The sequence below is a fragment of the Dysidea avara genome, chromosome 10 (assembly GCF_963678975.1).
Source record: "Dysidea avara chromosome 10, odDysAvar1.4, whole genome shotgun sequence".
Lineage (NCBI taxonomy): Eukaryota > Metazoa > Porifera > Demospongiae > Dictyoceratida > Dysideidae > Dysidea > Dysidea avara.
This window is the reverse complement of record NC_089281.1, coordinates 14,376,448-14,392,414: the sequence shown is the minus strand read 5'-3', so window position 1 is coordinate 14,392,414 and position 15,967 is coordinate 14,376,448. Positions and strand designations below refer to the sequence as shown.

Genomic DNA, 15,967 nt, shown 5'->3' with positions numbered 1-15,967 from the left:
ACTCGTTTACTACTTTACACAGACTTCGTGACGCAAGCTTTTCTGTTCATCGATATACGACACTAAAATAAAGTATTTTCGCGATAGAATCCTGTATTCCGTATTGTTCAAGTGGGGGACTCAGAACCCCTTATCTTCAGCTTATAACAAGTTTGTTCAACTTTCACTAAATTATTTAGCAACATTTCCAGTTTGCTGTGGAACTCCCTGTTCATTGATCCATGATTTAGTGCCACATAACCACAATAAAGTGTTCTCATAAACTGCACCACTACAGGGGGTAAGTCACAGTGACCCAGTCCAACAGAGTTAACAGCAACTCTCATTAACTCTCCACTGAGGTCTGCTATACCTAGTAGATAGTCAAAGGGGTTGAGAAATAAAACAACAGACTCTTGGTCAACATCTCGTTCAAAGGTGAGGTAGGATTGTGCCGCAGCATATGATAATAAACTGTTCTCTTTCCAGTAGTGATATAGGGATAACGCCTCAATGAACTCCTGTACTCCTGGTGAATACGCTCCCTTGTACCTGGCTGGATCCTCTGTCTTTAGCTCCTCCGCAATTTTATGTAACAAGTTCATCACATTGTGCAGCTTTTGTTCGGCTTCACTGAGGATCACCCCTCTATCAGTTACTGATAACAATCTGTGAAGGAGAAATATTATCCTCTTGCTTTGTATAGTCACATCTCTACTCAGTTTAACAAGTCTCTCCTTTTTATCATGACTACTGTCCAGCTCTTGTTGGTATTGTCGAAACAGTGTACAGATCTCTACATATTGTGAGCTCTGACAACCAGTAACCGGCTGGTTCTGACTTAGTGCTTCATGGCCCTCGTCTCTAGTTCTTTTGGTTCCAATCCTTTGCGCCATGAAGCCACGTGATGTTGGAGTTCAATAAATAATGTAATTCAAGAATAAATTTATGGAAATACCAAGACGGTTAGTTTATTTCAATAGACGCACACTAGTAACAAGTGGACATGGAAGAAGCTAAGGAGATATTATTTACTGCGATAGAGCACGGACGAACTAGCATTATCCAGGCTGTTGTCAATAAGATAGAAACAAGTAACGTAGCTCACAATTAACCCGCGCTATTTTATATCACCCATAATTGTAGCTACCCCGGCTGTTGAAGTAGCTGACTTACTAAAGGAGACTAATAAAGACTCACTTACACCATTGCACGTGGCAACAGAGGTACCATACATTTGGTGTGTGTACAACAAAGAAGTCATTGTTTCCAACACAGCGTGGTCATGGTGATATTGTGAGAACACTGTTGACAGCAGGAGCAGACCCTTGTGCTGTGGACAATCAAGGAAGGAATCCTTACCAGTTGGCTAAAGGCAATGCTGTCAAAGATGTGTACATCGGGGAGACTTTCCAAGCTGTTGGCAAGAACAAGTGAGGCCTAATCAGTACTATAGTATATTTATAATGGTGTATAGTATACAGTTGCTGCGTGCCCTGCTATCCTGTGGGATACCAGTTGATGTGAGAGACACCAGTGAAGCTAATAATACACTACTACACTGGGCTGGATCTTATTCTACTGTACAAGTAGTCCAGATGTTATGTGGTAAACCAGTTTGTAACACTGCACGTCGTCCCATCCCTGCTCCGTGCATTAGAACATGGCCTACCAGTGAACAGTGTCAATGCTAAAGGGGAGACTCCATTGCATGACGCAGTTGCTGCTAAGTCTTGGGATGTCGTGCAAGAGTTGTTAAGACTTGGAGCAGATAAAAACATCGCAGCAACTAGTGGGTATGTAAACCATTATTTAAATTGTGCAAAATATTATTATGTGCAACAGTGTTATATACAAGCATCTTGTTTAGTTCAATAGAAGGTAAAACTCCAAGTGACTTACTAGATGGCTGTAATTGGGATGGCAGCAGTAGAATTAGTGATGAAACCAGTGAGTAGCCACTGTGTTCTGCAGGTGTGATTGTAAAGTGATATTTCAGTACCGGTGGAGCAGAGAAATGGAGATATTTCCTCTCCAGATCAACAACAGGCTTCACCAGATGAAACCCAAAACAAGGTAAGTCACACATTCCACAAGTTACTATGCTACTCTTGGTAGCAGGAAGAGCACCCAGTCACCACCAACACAGATGATAATGTAGTCACTAGAAGTGTGTGTACATTGGATGATCGCCTACAGTTGCTTTGTCCTCGACCACAGAATGTTGTACAACATGAGGGGGATAGGTTTGCAGCAAAGATAAATGACCCACTAACCTTTCTTGTTAGTCCCAATGGAAGTGAGTACTGTAATTCTGATCTGTAGTCGTGAAAAACTACATATTGTGGATTTCACACTTAACTTACCACCCTTGCACTTAAACTGTGAATGTTTGTCTACGATTTTTCTTTGTTTAAGTATGTATCAGAGGAGGTTGGTCACGCATCATAATCCTATGATGCGAAATTTTGCAACCAAGCGTTGTTCTATGTGTTAAGGCTTGTTTAGCAGCTAGGAAAGCAGCGCATTGTACTGAGAAGGCTTGTAATACAACTGGGATGCTCTGGTATGGATATACAATCCGTCCTTTAGAATATTAAGAGGTGTGAAGGTTGAATTAGTTCAACCCTTCCTTTGAGATCACGAGATGAATGATGACATGCGACCGACCTCCTCTGAGTATGTATATGTAGATAATACTAATCTGTTAGAACCTTAGAATACTTTTGTGGATTTTTCAGTTTGCATTAAACTGTAAATCAGTTTCTGTGAATCTCCTTTGTATTGAGTACATGTTATTCAGACATGAAACTAACTTTACTGCACATTTCTATGTCATCATCAATTACCATAAAGATCTTATTTCCCACTGCGAAAGATCTCGTATGTATGGTATACAGTCACTGTGTCTTGTACTGTTTACAGAGCACAAGACAGCATTACTGGATATGCTAGATGGGGTATATACCATGTTGGAGAGCACTGATTACTCCTTCATTATACAATCAGCTCAGAAAGGTGCTCAATACACTACAGTAGTGTGTACGTTTTATTACGTTTTCTTTCAGATCATTTTGTCCACAACCTATTCATCGCAAGTTCAGTAGTGTTCTTAGTCAATGAGACCTTGTTTTCCAATAATCAAGCTTACCGTATCATCATTAACAACGAACAAATTACTGTGGTTGGTGCCAGCCCAGTAGGGGCATGGTATGGTCTACAGACACTAGTACAGTTGCTGAAACTGTTTCCTCCTAAAGAAGGGATCCCACAGTTAACAGTGAGTATAATGAAGATCAGGCATAGGGCCAAGTGTACTTGAGTGAAGTAGTGTACAAGTGCAAAAAGGTGTATCATATAACAGAGTTTTGGCAGTAGCTTTTCTCAACAGTTGTCAAAATTTTGTGCTATTTGGGACTCCTAACTTGGCTCCATACATGATCAAGATTTTGAAATACACAAAAAGCAGTGTATTAATATATTCACAGATTTATGATTGGCCGGACATGTGCTATCGTTCAGCAATGTTGGATTTGTCTCAAGGGGCACACCTGTCATTGGTAATGTAACTGTGAAGTAATGTGATGTCATTAGCCACACACCCTTGTTACAGGAAGTACTAAAGTACATTGTTGATGTGCTCTCCTACCTTAAGTATAACCAGGTGAGCAGAGATCCTTTATGTTTGCAACTTCACGTTGAGCTGATACAAGCGGACAGTTGACTTATTTTTAGGAATAGGGCACTGCTTATATTTTTCTCCATAGGAAATAAGTTTCATATATTGTAGTATTGCCCTTGTTTTATTCCATTCTTGAGTTATTACACTCTTTTGTGTTGTCAGCTCAATGTTAACATGCTGTGGTGTGGGTGGTAGTGAGCCCCTCCTACTATTCTAGCTGCAGTTACGTTTTGAGAACAACTATGCGTACTATGGACATGAGAAAGTGTGGAAAGACAAGCAACCATATTCCAGCGGTGACCTCACAGCCCTCGAGTGCTACTGTGCTAGACAATTCATCTCACTTGTTCCTTTCCAAGACAGCTTGAGCCACTTTGAGGAATGGTAAGCTTATCGCTACAGTGATCACTACAGTGGAGCTTCTTTATAAGTGATTGACTTGGTCTATTTTTGCTGCAATAGAGAGCCAAATGTGGTGGTACCAAAATTGTTATGTAGTATTAATTCCTTACTTTAGCTACTGCACAAGAAGACATTACAGTGTGTTATTACTGTTGTTTCATTGGCTAGGCTCAAACACTCAGAGTACTCAGAGTTAGGAGAATATATACCAGATGATAGTGACACCAACAACAAGCAGCCATCCATTGGGTACGTAACATTGTTCTTTAGTTGTCTTCTCTTTACTTGTGGTCCCCTCCTAACAGAGCATCATGTCTGTGTCCCCTAGCTGGTAACAGGAAGAAGTTGTTAGCTGATCTACACTTCCAACTACTATCTAACTTCTCTTCAGAGTAAGAAACTCTGTAGTGTGGGTGTGTGTATACTGTATTCATCTACGCAATAATGTTGGCAGGGTTTCCAATTAGGCGGACACCCCTAATTTTATCAATTTTAAATTCCTGTCCACTTAACCTCCTATACAGTATTTTTTACTTGTGGATCAACCTGTTTGCTCATTGTAGCAGCTATTGTGACCCTATATTACCTGGCTTTCATTTCGGATCCACGATTTATTTTTAGATCCCTGTGCCCAGTGATGTCGCTCACTGTGTATTAATCCACTCAAATACCATATAGCATAAATATTTTGAGGGGTAAATTTTTCGTGATTTGCAAACCTCCCAAAATGTTTTAGACTATGTGGAAGTCTAAATATTTCAGGATAAATTTTTCCCCAAAACTGCAAAATCAGCGAAAATACAGTACTGTCTACAGTACATGTACTGTCCTAGTACTTGTCATGCACCTGAAACACTTGCCAAGTGCCTCCATTGTATGTTGTATTAGGGTATTACAGATGATTAATGTGACAATCATTGCGTTTTTTTGAGGTGGTTACATTTTCTCTATGTAGTTTCATGAATGTTGGACTGGACCTGACTACTGAGTTCTGTCACTGGAGATCTTCACAGGTATGTTGTTTAGCCAATCATTGCCACTAATGTTGTAACCTTCTTACACCTTCTTATTGCAGAATGATCCTGCTAGTTGTTTCACAGCCCACCTGAAGGTGCTGCAACAGATGGCTGTACATCATGGCAAGACATTGCAGTGTTGGAGTAGTGCCTTCCACCAGTACCCCAGTCTACTGCATAGTGCTGCATTGGATTGTATCTTACTGGAACCACTGTTTGTGGTGTGTGTGTGTGTGTGTTGTGTATTTTCTTTTGAGCAAGAGACTTCAATCACCTCTACTAATGAGGACCTGGTGTTAATTGGGGAAGCAAATGCCACTGTCCTTTTCTCACATAATGGGTGGTGAATTCGGGTGCCCTTGCCTTAAATATAGTAGAGTCTCCTGTGGGGTACTAGTGGCAAAAGGCTGTACTTTGCTGCTTGCATTGCTTTGTGTCCGTGTGTGTATCTGTGTGTGTCTAGTATTACACATGTTCTACACTCTCATATGTATATAGGGTGACAAAGATTTTGATCAACGTTGTACTGTACTCTCGCAGTCTGGGTAGGTTATGTTTATGGATTATGTCAATTACTGCTGCACTCGACAGAGTTCCTTTTTATGTGTGCCCCAGTACAATGTCATACAACAGGTATTAATATAGTGTATCACATAACCATAATTAGAGGGGGTTGCCCATAGTATTTCAGGCGACATCACTTCCTGTCTGCCACTGTTAGAACAATCTGTCCAATCAGGATTGAGATCAGGAGCCATTGGATTAATGATCTGTGATTGGATGGGGGCATATCCTCTGCGTTTTACAACATCCAGTCTGTTGCCGTTGACAGCAGCCGCAGCAATGTCATGGAATTCCACCACTACTAAGGTTAGCATGGTAGTGATGTATCGGTTATCAAGTCACAAGTGAATAGATAAGTGTTTTGAGGTCGACTGTAGCACCTTAAACTACAATACTCTAATAGAGCATTCTTTCAGCAACCTTGCTATACTACTTTATAAATATTATAACAATGTTCTTAACCAACTATATTGTGTACCTTGCTATAGCTATATAGTCATCTATTCCTTGAGCTACATAATTACACTACTGGTTCTTGTCACACAGGAGGAGTTAACAGAGTGGTTACCGGCTATAGCTAACACTCACTTGTTTGCTGGTGATAAGATGGGAGACATTTTGATGAGCTTGTCCACCCTCTCTGCCAACATGCCAACCAGGAATTACATGATCACCAGCCGCCTTCCATCAGCAGTGAAGGTGCCCGTGTTACCACAACGACATCACATGAGAGACCATGATGTGTTTTATGGCATCCTCTTGTCTCCTGATGTGATTGGAGTGAATTATCTGGATGTGGTTGCTCTGAAGGTAACACTACTTTATAATAGAACTCCAATAGACACCTTGGAACTCCCTGCTATACAAGCGTTCAGCCTTCTTGTTATTAATCCTTGTGGCATACAAGTATTGGTGGTTCCATGCAGAGGGAATTCCTGGATCTGGGCTGTGTAGATCCTTACTCTTACCTACTAAATTACAAGTTTTCTAGTTATGTGCCACCTGGTTTGGGTTGCACGACACATTCAAAGTTGGCTGGTTTAGACAGGTGACCTAATTTGCGCAGGACCTCAGTACATGGCTCATTTTTGCACTTGGTAAAAGTGTATGACTGTTAGGACCAAAACCCTTTATCTTATCATAGACAAGATTTTCAACTTGCTCTATAGTTGTATTCCATTTTGTAATTATTTGTTGTTGCTGTTAGAAATGTTTCGGTGACATCAGAGGTGCCCAATCCAAGTTGGCGTCTGTATCCTCCAACCCATCGTGGCTGAAGGAGGAAGTAATGTTATCAGCTGATCTGTTGTTGTTAGCCTGCAAGTGAGGAGTGTAGTATGTGGTATACTCTGTGTGTGCAGTGTAGTCTGTTGTTTGTCTTGCAGACCATACAGTGTAGTGTTGTATGGTATGTAGTGTGCTGTTTAATATGTGGTGTATGTGCAGTACCATGTAGTGTATTGCGTATAATTATGTGGTGCACATAGTACAGTAGACCCTCACTTATCTGCAATCAATAAAAGAGTGCTCAGATAAGTGAATTTGTGAACCCTAATAAAACATTCACCTATTCTGAAATAACTCTTATTGAACAGTGATTTCATTACAGATAAACTACTGCACCATGTTGTATAATGAAATGCTTCACTTTATCCAGGCTGATCCGTGCAGTACTGGTAGCATACAGTAAGAGTGATCAAGAGGGTTGTGTGGACATCTTCAAATTGTCATTGACTTCAAGGACAGACATAGCTAATGGGTAACACATGTACGTACACGCTATCCCATCTCATCATATCACATCTCCATACAGGTTACTAGCCCTGGTGGATCGGTACAGTAAATTATGGGATAAGATGGGAGGAGGCGGAAACAAGGAGCAAGTTATGAGTCATTTGAAACAACTGACTACTACTCTGATTGGAAAAGAATTAGTAATTTGAACTATTTCATTACATATGTAGAAATTAACTCACAAATCAACAACAAGATTTATATTTGTATGCTTCAAACTGGTTTGTGCATTTTCTTGTTAGTGACAAAACCTTTTGCTTCAACTACTAGTTCACTGACGTCCTCATGGTCTGCAGGTGCCCAATCAGAATCCTCTGATTCTCCGCCATATTCAGTACTATCATTACTTGGTGACAAGGCAGCATCATCAATGAAGCTGTCGGTGTAGTCATACGTGTTGGATTCTCCATCATCATCACTGTCACCAGCTAGGGCACTCCTCTTGTTAGCTATATATGTAGGAGTTGTGTAAAGGTCATGTGATCAGAATGAACTTCTATTGGAGTATGTATGTATACACTGGCAGAATATGGAACAGAATGCTCGCTGTTTAGCTCTGTCATTCATGCAGCTGCATGTGTATATTGTACTTTATGTGTATCAAGACTGACAGGCTTATAGACACAGTTTGAAGACTGAATTACTCCAATAGAGCAATCAGCTATGCTCTAATAAAGCAGTCGCTATGTATAGTAGTCTTTTTTTCCCCTGTATATTGTTGCTGTAGTGTTCACACAGTATCATGGTTAAATGCTTGCATACATGTGGATCCCCACCATAACGATCACACTAGCTACTGGACCTCCAGAAAAAAATCAAGAGAGCTTATCAATGGATAAGAACAATTCCACTATTACAGTCACATTGTCAATCCTATCTACCATTTTACATACATGAACAGTTAGTTACTTCCCTAGAACAATAAGATAACGGAGTAACCTCCGTCCACAATTTATTGGCTCTGACTTGCTTGTAAGAACAATAACTATAGACATTTATCTTAATGCTATACTTTATTTTTGTGAATTATAGCAAATCTAATCCCCTGGGCATAATAAGGCGGCTTAGTATTCACACTAGCTAGTTCATTAGTATGCCAAAGCCATGATAATATTGGGCCCAAGTAGTCTTTGACATAACTGTCTAGTTTTAATGTGTCAGTGCCACTGACTTAAAGTAGTTACAGAACCCTGCTATACAACTGGAACAGTGACTAATAGCTAGCCGATTGCTCTATTAGAGTAAAACAGTGTCACAGTCTCGATATTACAAGTAAACATACATGGCTGCATGGCTAAAACGGTGTGCACAAAAGTTTGGTCGTTCTGTTCCATTCCTGATTCCAGTTCGGCTTCTAGTTATTATAACTTGCCATATACACTGGGACCACTTTATAACAGATAATGTGAGAGTGACATTACATGAAACATGCTAGAAGCTCCCCTATACGCCTATGCTGGTACACATTAATTCTTTCCAGTAAATATAGTACCTCATTATAGTGACCATGTCAAGTAGGTCCAATAAGGCCACCTCATTATTGAGGCCATATGAATGGTCCTAAAGGTAGGTAGTACTCCCTAACAACAAGTGGGAGTATTTCCACCTATTGTTGGAATATTGATTGCACAACCAGCTTAGTAAACAGAATATGATGCTCGTGGTATTGATTCCCTGTCTACTACGTGACAATACCTTTCCTCTTTGGCCTCCTACTAGCTCTAGTTGGGGAGGAGTCATCGGTTGCTACAGTAATAGACACTCATGTCACACACTCAATAACACTTGTACACACCTCTCACTGGAGAATTATTGTGTGAATATTGCTTCCTGTGAAGAGGGTTCTTCCTGTGATGTCACTATGACATCATCATTACATCATGGTGACATCATCACCTGTAACAAGCTGTCCCGTAGGGACAAGCTGGTCTATCATCATCATCATCATCATCATCACCACTATTCTTGTCATCATCTTTATCATCGTCTGAGAAGTTATGGGAGTACTCTTTGAAGTGAGCTGGGTTCTTGCTATATAGGGGTATATATATATATATATGGGGACAAATTTTCAAAGCACATAAATTTTGTGGTTGCATGAGATTTCATCCACAAAATAGCAAAATAGAGTGTGACCAGTGAGACACAAAGTAGAGTGACTCCATCTCAATACTACATCATGTTCATTTACTGTACATGTACAGTACATGTACAGTACATGTGGAGCCTTGCCACCTTGTAGCCATCACTGCTCACTAACCGATAACATTTCCTGCCAAATGGGCAAGGAAGAAGGTCAGAATCAGTGGTGTCCTTTTTGGTCTCCTTCTTCCCTCCATCATCACTGGTGGATGGCTTAGTTGTGTCCATCTTAGTAGTAACATGTTCATAATTGTCTTCGTCACCATCTTCCTTTGTTTCTATAGTAGTCTTGCTGTCATCATCTTCCTTTTTCTTTATAGCAGTGTCTTTCTTAGCAGCAGTTGTAGTAGGTCTCTGTAATATGTGTACACTGTATGGTACAATTAGGCAGTAAAGAGATTTATGTTTCACCCAGTCCAGTATTGAGGGTAACAAATTACTAGGTAATTGATAAGATTGCTACTTTGATTTTGCTAGCTACTCAGCTAGCTAGACACTGATAACTCATGAAGAAAAATTTCACACAAGGTAAATTTCTCCCCACAAATACAATAATTTCTCAACCTTGTTTCCTACCCTGTACCACCAACAAGTTACCTTGCTAGCCGGTGCTGCCTCTGGTGGCTTAGGTCTCTTTGTTGCAGCAGCAGCAGTAGCAGTTTTGGTAGTTGTAGTGGTCTTCTTCTTAGTCTCCTCCTTAGTAACATCACTCTTAGCAGCTAACAACCATGGAGGGAGTTTACGAGCCTTCAAACTATCACTTGAAGTGGTTTTGTCAGTAGCCTTTTCTGTAGTAGTAATAGTAGTCTCGTCTGTAGTTGATTTGTCTGTAGCAATAGCAGGCTCTTCACCATCACCACCTCTATCAGCAGTCACTCCAGTGGATAAAGGTTCATCTCTATCAGGGGTAACTTCAGCAGGTGTCTCATTGTCACCTTACACAACAGATACAGTCACTAACTTACTGGTTAAATCATTATGTAAACTTGATTGCTTCTCATCCCCACTCTCATCACTTCTTATCCCACCACCTCAAAACTATTGCTACTGAAATAAACAGCTACTCAGATAGCCCAAAGTTGCTATGGCTTGAACTATTTTCTATAATGACCTCCTGCCCATCGTTTAACTCTTTTTTCAGAGTGCTCCCTCAATTATCCCACCATAAATTATTCGAACACTCGGTTATCCGAACAGTGTGCATTCTAGAATGGGCTTCAAACTTTTTGATTATCTGCACACATCTTGGTACCAAGGGGGTCGGATAATCAAGGGAACACTAATTGATAAGCGCTACCCTGAAGAAGAGGACGAGATCGTCCTCAAATTATTTTAACAAACCTGTAGATTTTGTAGGGAGGCTATCGGTAGACTTCACTTCTTCAACCTTGTAGATTAGCTCTTTTGGTAGCAGTGAAAACTCATCTCCATCTTGTAAGACTTGTGGTACGTCTTTGGCAAGCATGATAAAATCAGCTGAACCACGTTTCCGGAAAAAACACGGGTTTTTATGCTTCTGCAAAAGCAAGCCTCCAGATAATGCCACACCTCCACACATCACGAGACAAGCTTACTTACCGGTATCAGCTCTAGTTTCTCTCCGTTACAGACAAGTGTCGCGTGACTCCTTGATACTCGCTTATCGGTGACCTAGCAGGACACAAAATACGAATTGTTGACGTTGGGAAGGAACGTACTTTAAGAAATGGTCCCCTGCCTAGCACATTAGTACCATTTGGAACATCTATGTTACAGTCTGCTCCCAGCAAGCGAAACATGATAGTCTTTACACCGTCTTCAGCTATCTATCAACATCAGGTATTTAGCAAAATCTTAGGATAATTACTTAAATATGGTGCTTGTTTATAAATCACTATCAAGCACCACACTTATGCGGCATATAGATCTCGCCCAGAGCTCGCCATAGATGGCTGCACCCATAGCCGGATAATGTACCCCGGCTGCTATATACTGCACCTATGATCTCCTTTATACTGTGATAGACTGGTATTGCGAGTAATAAATTGTAACAATAGTAGCTATACTCTAATAGAGCAGTCATAGCTCTGACTGTGGATCACAGTAACCCTGGCAGGACAGCTGACTTGTCTGAGAATGTGATTGATCTTACCAATAACTATGTAAAGCTGTATGACCACAAATAGCATAGCCACTATGATGGCATTTAGTGCAGTAGCCATAGCTATAACTATTGGTGGAAGCTGTGCAACTACTAAATGTACTGCAAACAACACAACTTCTAAAATGGCTTCTTTACACGTGACTCCATCAAGCCTGTTCAGCAATATGTCTTCTCACCCAACTCAGTGTGATGCCCTGGGTTTCATTGATTGTATGATACTCACAATTGGGATGTGAGGTGAAGTCCCTTCACTACTTGGAGCCAAGTATACTATGTGGACATGCACACTTATAACATCTTGATGCATACATGGTAATAATAATGTAAAGCATGATAATCAATGTACTGTCTATTGAGTAGCACAATGTGACCATAATTGCATGTATCCAGTACTGAGTGTGGGAGGGTGAGTCATTATTGGCTATCCAAATTGGAAACAGAATAGCTAAGTGCTTGTTTATATAGTGCATTTCAACTTGGCTGCAAACCCAACAATGGCATAAAAATGCAGTGGGGATATACCCAGTAGCAAGATAAATGAACTATGGACACTGTGAGACTAGAGGTATGTATAAAAAGAACACTCGGACAAATATCTTATGGTATAGCTATGTCTGGTATTATACCGACTTCTATATCACATGGTATTATCATCATCATAATTATATTGTTAATAGAAGTGCTGTATTAACAATGTTACTAGTGCAGTAATCAATACTCCAACATGGGTACCAGTGACCTACGGTGGAGTACACAACATTAGAGTGCTGCAAGTAAGAATTGAGTCAATTACTTACTGTGTTTCCAGAATTGTCATCATCAGATTCTGTGAACAATATTGCAACAGTTAAGACACTAGTCACACACAACACACACACACATACCGATGCATAATTTTCTCCCAAACTGATCGGTAAATGCCACAACACCTCTGCTACTGGAACAGTCAGAACATGGAGTGCTTAGCTCATCAGTAGTGTCCAGGTACAGTGAGGGGTCAACACATTTGAGACAATCTGAGTTGAGTGGTCCTGTACACAGGGCACACCCACTTGGACATTCTGAATAGGAGAAAAGCATTATTAAAATCTTTCTGATGATAGCAAATCATCTCACCAGCACAGCCTCCTGAGTCAAACCTTTGGTAGGTGTTTGCACCACAGGGGTTGTCTATATCAAGACAATTTGTGGGTGCTTGTCCATTCAGCCGGGTCTGGCCAGATTCACATGTGAGACATGTAGCAGGATTTTTAGGTGACTGACAAGTCCCACATGATATGTCACAGACTAAACATGATGATGTAATGATGGTTAATTTTATAGTAGCTCTCACATGGAGGAGGAATAGAGTCATCATCAATGTCAACAGTAGTAATCTCACTACTCCGGGTACAAACTAGATCTGCTGGAGGGCACAGTACTCTATTGTCTAATATGACTTGTCCTGGCCATCTACACCATTCATTGACTGTCTGGTCACTGTTGATGACTATATAAAAAGTTTAACAGTATAACAAACTGTACAGTGTACACGAAGCCAAGGTGTATAGATGGCACCTTACCCCGTGCTCGGATTTGCAGAGCAAATAAGTCAGTTTCAGTCAACTGGGAACATCGATGTTGGACACAGTTGATGTTAAAGGCGTCGGCTGGCCTGCCAGCTTCTGTACATATTGACTGTTGGTTGAATGTCAGTATAGAGCCACCAATGGATGTGTTGACTGGAACTGAGACGGAAAGAGAGTAATATTACAGAGTGTCATGCTGAAAACTTACTGAAGTCAGTGATGTTAATAGCATCATTGTTGTTAACACAGAACCTCCCTGGCAACACTACACCACAGCCATCATGTAATGGCGGCCGAGTACAGTACCCCTGTAATGCTAAATGATGTTAAGAAACCATAATCCATCCTTACAAATCCTTGATAGTCAAAGCTACACTGTACATGACTGTCACAACAAGGAGTGCACATATACGGGTAGGCTGAGTTGTTACAGTTTGCTGCTGTGAAATCACAGCCAAGACCTGGAACAATATGGGTCGCATGACTTCATGACCACACCATGTAGCTACATACCAGCTCCCCATAACACTTGATAACCTGATAAACCAGTTGTGTAGTCTACAGTGTACCATCCACTATCGACAAACAGGCTCAACGTGATGTTACTGACTGAAGTGAAGCTACAATCATGACAGTGTAATAGTGTTATACGAACTGGTCTAATACTCACTCAGCTAGGTGCTCATAAAGGATGCCATTCATTAGCTCAGGGAAGAGAACGCGAGACTCCCAGTGACTGTAGTAAACACTAAACATTGTCACTATTACACCTATCCCACTCACCCTTGTGTTAATGCTCCACCATCATTCTCCAATATAGCACCAGTCAGTTTGTTACAATCATAATATTCTTGAACTGCATACTGTACCTAATGTAATGACAGATATTATAACAAAGTTGGGGTCATGTGATCTGTACATTAGGAGTTGAGATCATAGTAACAGTCTGTCCGTCCACCTGAGTTGTTGTCCGCACCTCATCATGTTCAGGAAACCTGTAACATCAGCATAGCTAGTGACTTCTGTAACATTCAGTATGTATGTTGTATGTCAGAGTGCAACTGTTAATATGGACACTTGAAAACACCTAAACATTTAAACTAAAGTTTAGTGAATCAATTTGTCAAGCAAATACTAAAGTTCAGTGAATTATCTGCAATTGTGACCGAATTTGCGAAAAGGGGTCTTCCACACACATCCAATTTTCCAACTTTGACAATTCATAACTTCAGATAGGAAACAGCTATTGACTTGAAATTTAGTCAGAAGTGAGCACCAACATAGCTGAATAGATGGTGAACATTTCAGGTTAATATATTGCTTGAACACTATCCCAAGTTTACAGAATTGGATGTGTGTGGAAGACCCCTTTTCGCAAATCCAGTCACAATTTTTAACTTGCAAATTTTGCCAAACACTTGTGTAATTTACTGTACATAAACTGACTTGGAAAAAAAGGACAGTGAAGTCACCATGATAATACAGGCGTCCAGGTTTTCACATTGTGTGTCACACTATCAGTACATATGTCATACTGTCAGTATGTATGTCACAGTGTCAGTGCATATGTCACACTCACAAAACTAGTAGCTTGTCCAGGAACACCAGGGCATGTGTTATGTCATGACGTACAAACAAGTTCACAAATTCACTATCATATCTTGTGAATGCCTGTAAAAGTGAGTAAGTGACTGTCATTGATTCTATTCTAGCTCACCATTGGGCAGATATTAATAAAGCCCATGTATGGCTGGTTGCCCTGATCTTGAGCATATGCACAGGGACCAGCATACCCTACTATCGGCTCATTATCACAAGTTGCTGTGTGAACACAATACCATAATCAGATCATACCAAGTGATTATGTTCCATACCATCTTGTTGAGAAGTGACATACAGCACATAGTCTGCATCAGACACCCCAGGACCACTTGGGCCTGTTATGCCACGCTCCCGACATTCTGTCATATCCACATTACAGATCAAAATGGTCCCAGTGTGTTCAGCTGAGACATGTACGTGTGGACCACACATGGGACGGACTAACGTGGGACACTGAGTGATGTCGTTTACTCGTTCTCGACATGTTGGAGGTGCTGCGAGACCTGTAGTGAACCTGTTAACTGACAAGATGTCCTGATAGTATTGTATGGCAGCATTGATGGTTGTCTGTGTCTGGCTCAATACATCAGCAGAAATGTTAGCAGTGATAAACTGAGCTACAATACGGATTGGCCGTTGTGTTGCCTCACGTGGTCCCTCAACCCTACCCCTTAAGAGAGGATAGTCTACCTACAATAGTGAAGGGCAGTCTCATACCAATATCTCATATTTGTATGGGAAAGTGTATCTAACTGGAACATATTCAGCAAACACACTGCAACAAGTAACACCTCATTCTAGTCTCATTAACAGTTCTCTACCACCAGTAGAGGTATTAATACAGTATGTTTGTACAGGTAGTTAGATACTCTCTCCCACACATGAACTTTTCAATATTCAGCATGCTAATGATATTCATGACCCAACAAACCTTTACTGATCCACACTCAGCATGAACTTCTCTGCCATTACAACTACTAACCAACAAGAACAACACTAGAGTGAACAAACTACTCAACATCTTAGCTGACTCTACTAACACAAAACAAGTGAACAAAAATGAACAAAACATGCA

General features: G+C 40.6%; 4 protein-coding genes across 4 annotated transcripts; 1 reads left to right on the top strand and 3 right to left on the bottom strand.

Moving 5' to 3' along the window:
* Positions 1-24: 24 nt before the first annotated feature.
* On the bottom strand, positions 25-918 carry LOC136267974 (translin-associated protein X-like). The gene has a single exon (XM_066063198.1). It carries the CDS (start codon positions 873-875, stop codon positions 108-110), a length of 768 nt encoding a protein of 255 aa, XP_065919270.1. The 5' UTR covers positions 876-918; the 3' UTR covers positions 25-107.
* Positions 910-7,700, top strand: LOC136267964 (uncharacterized). Its single transcript, XM_066063184.1, has 24 exons — positions 910-1,073; positions 1,126-1,205; positions 1,258-1,412; positions 1,457-1,587; positions 1,640-1,775; positions 1,850-1,929; positions 1,979-2,055; positions 2,101-2,278; positions 2,905-2,997; positions 3,048-3,259; positions 3,468-3,539; positions 3,593-3,643; positions 3,879-4,045; positions 4,232-4,312; positions 4,369-4,455; positions 5,019-5,076; positions 5,139-5,300; positions 5,578-5,624; positions 5,671-5,712; positions 5,763-5,949; positions 6,190-6,453; positions 6,851-6,966; positions 7,301-7,402; positions 7,457-7,700. Exons 1-24 carry the CDS (start codon positions 986-988, stop codon positions 7,584-7,586), a joined length of 2,796 nt encoding a protein of 931 aa, XP_065919256.1. The 5' UTR covers positions 910-985; the 3' UTR covers positions 7,587-7,700.
* On the bottom strand, positions 7,559-11,411 carry LOC136267969 (aprataxin and PNK-like factor). Its single transcript, XM_066063192.1, has 9 exons — positions 11,277-11,411; positions 11,158-11,229; positions 10,921-11,095; positions 10,177-10,514; positions 9,698-9,933; positions 9,334-9,468; positions 9,233-9,285; positions 9,133-9,183; positions 7,559-7,886 (listed from the first exon to the last, which is right to left on the bottom strand). The coding sequence occupies exons 1-9, from the start codon at positions 11,355-11,357 to the stop codon at positions 7,651-7,653; spliced, it is 1,377 nt and encodes a 458-aa protein (XP_065919264.1). The 5' UTR covers positions 11,358-11,411; the 3' UTR covers positions 7,559-7,650.
* Positions 11,412-12,367: 956 nt separating this feature from the next.
* Positions 12,368-15,964, bottom strand: LOC136237102 (leishmanolysin-like peptidase). The gene is made up of 16 exons (XM_066027385.1): positions 15,824-15,964; positions 15,165-15,582; positions 15,008-15,111; positions 14,870-14,961; positions 14,210-14,285; positions 14,074-14,159; positions 13,961-14,026; positions 13,804-13,910; positions 13,642-13,751; positions 13,499-13,598; positions 13,285-13,449; positions 13,056-13,211; positions 12,839-13,009; positions 12,607-12,783; positions 12,520-12,548; positions 12,368-12,461 (listed from the first exon to the last, which is right to left on the bottom strand). The coding sequence occupies exons 1-16, from the start codon at positions 15,962-15,964 to the stop codon at positions 12,393-12,395; spliced, it is 2,067 nt and encodes a 688-aa protein (XP_065883457.1). The 3' UTR covers positions 12,368-12,392.
* Positions 15,965-15,967: the final 3 nt, after the last annotated feature.

Bases quoted from the DNA above. Each gene is read 5' to 3' on its own strand.
- LOC136267974 (XM_066063198.1), bottom strand. From the start codon at position 875: ATGGCGCAAAGGATTGGAACCAAAAGAACTAGAGACGAGGGCCATGAA.
- LOC136267964 (XM_066063184.1), top strand. From the start codon at position 986: ATGGAAGAAGCTAAGGAGATATTATTTACTGCGATAGAGCACGGACGA. The intron at 4,313-4,368 runs GTACGTAACATT...CCCTCCTAACAG, and splicing joins AACAAGCAGCCATCCATTGG to AGCATCATGTCTGTGTCCCC. The intron at 4,456-5,018 runs GTAAGAAACTCT...TTCTCTATGTAG, and splicing joins CTATCTAACTTCTCTTCAGA to TTTCATGAATGTTGGACTGG.
- LOC136267969 (XM_066063192.1), bottom strand. From the start codon at position 11,357: ATGTTTCGCTTGCTGGGAGCAGACTGTAACATAGATGTTCCAAATGGT. The intron at 9,469-9,697 runs GTTAGTGAGCAG...ACCCCTATATAG, and splicing joins TTTGGCAGGAAATGTTATCG to CAAGAACCCAGCTCACTTCA. The intron at 9,184-9,232 runs GTGTGTACAAGT...CTATTACTGTAG, and splicing joins CAATAATTCTCCAGTGAGAG to CAACCGATGACTCCTCCCCA.
- LOC136237102 (XM_066027385.1), bottom strand. From the start codon at position 15,964: ATGTTTTGTTCATTTTTGTTCACTTGTTTTGTGTTAGTAGAGTCAGCT. The intron at 15,112-15,164 runs GTATGGAACATA...GTGTTCACACAG, and splicing joins TGTCACTTCTCAACAAGATG to CAACTTGTGATAATGAGCCG. The intron at 12,784-12,838 runs GTGAGATGATTT...TCTCCTATTCAG, and splicing joins TGACTCAGGAGGCTGTGCTG to AATGTCCAAGTGGGTGTGCC.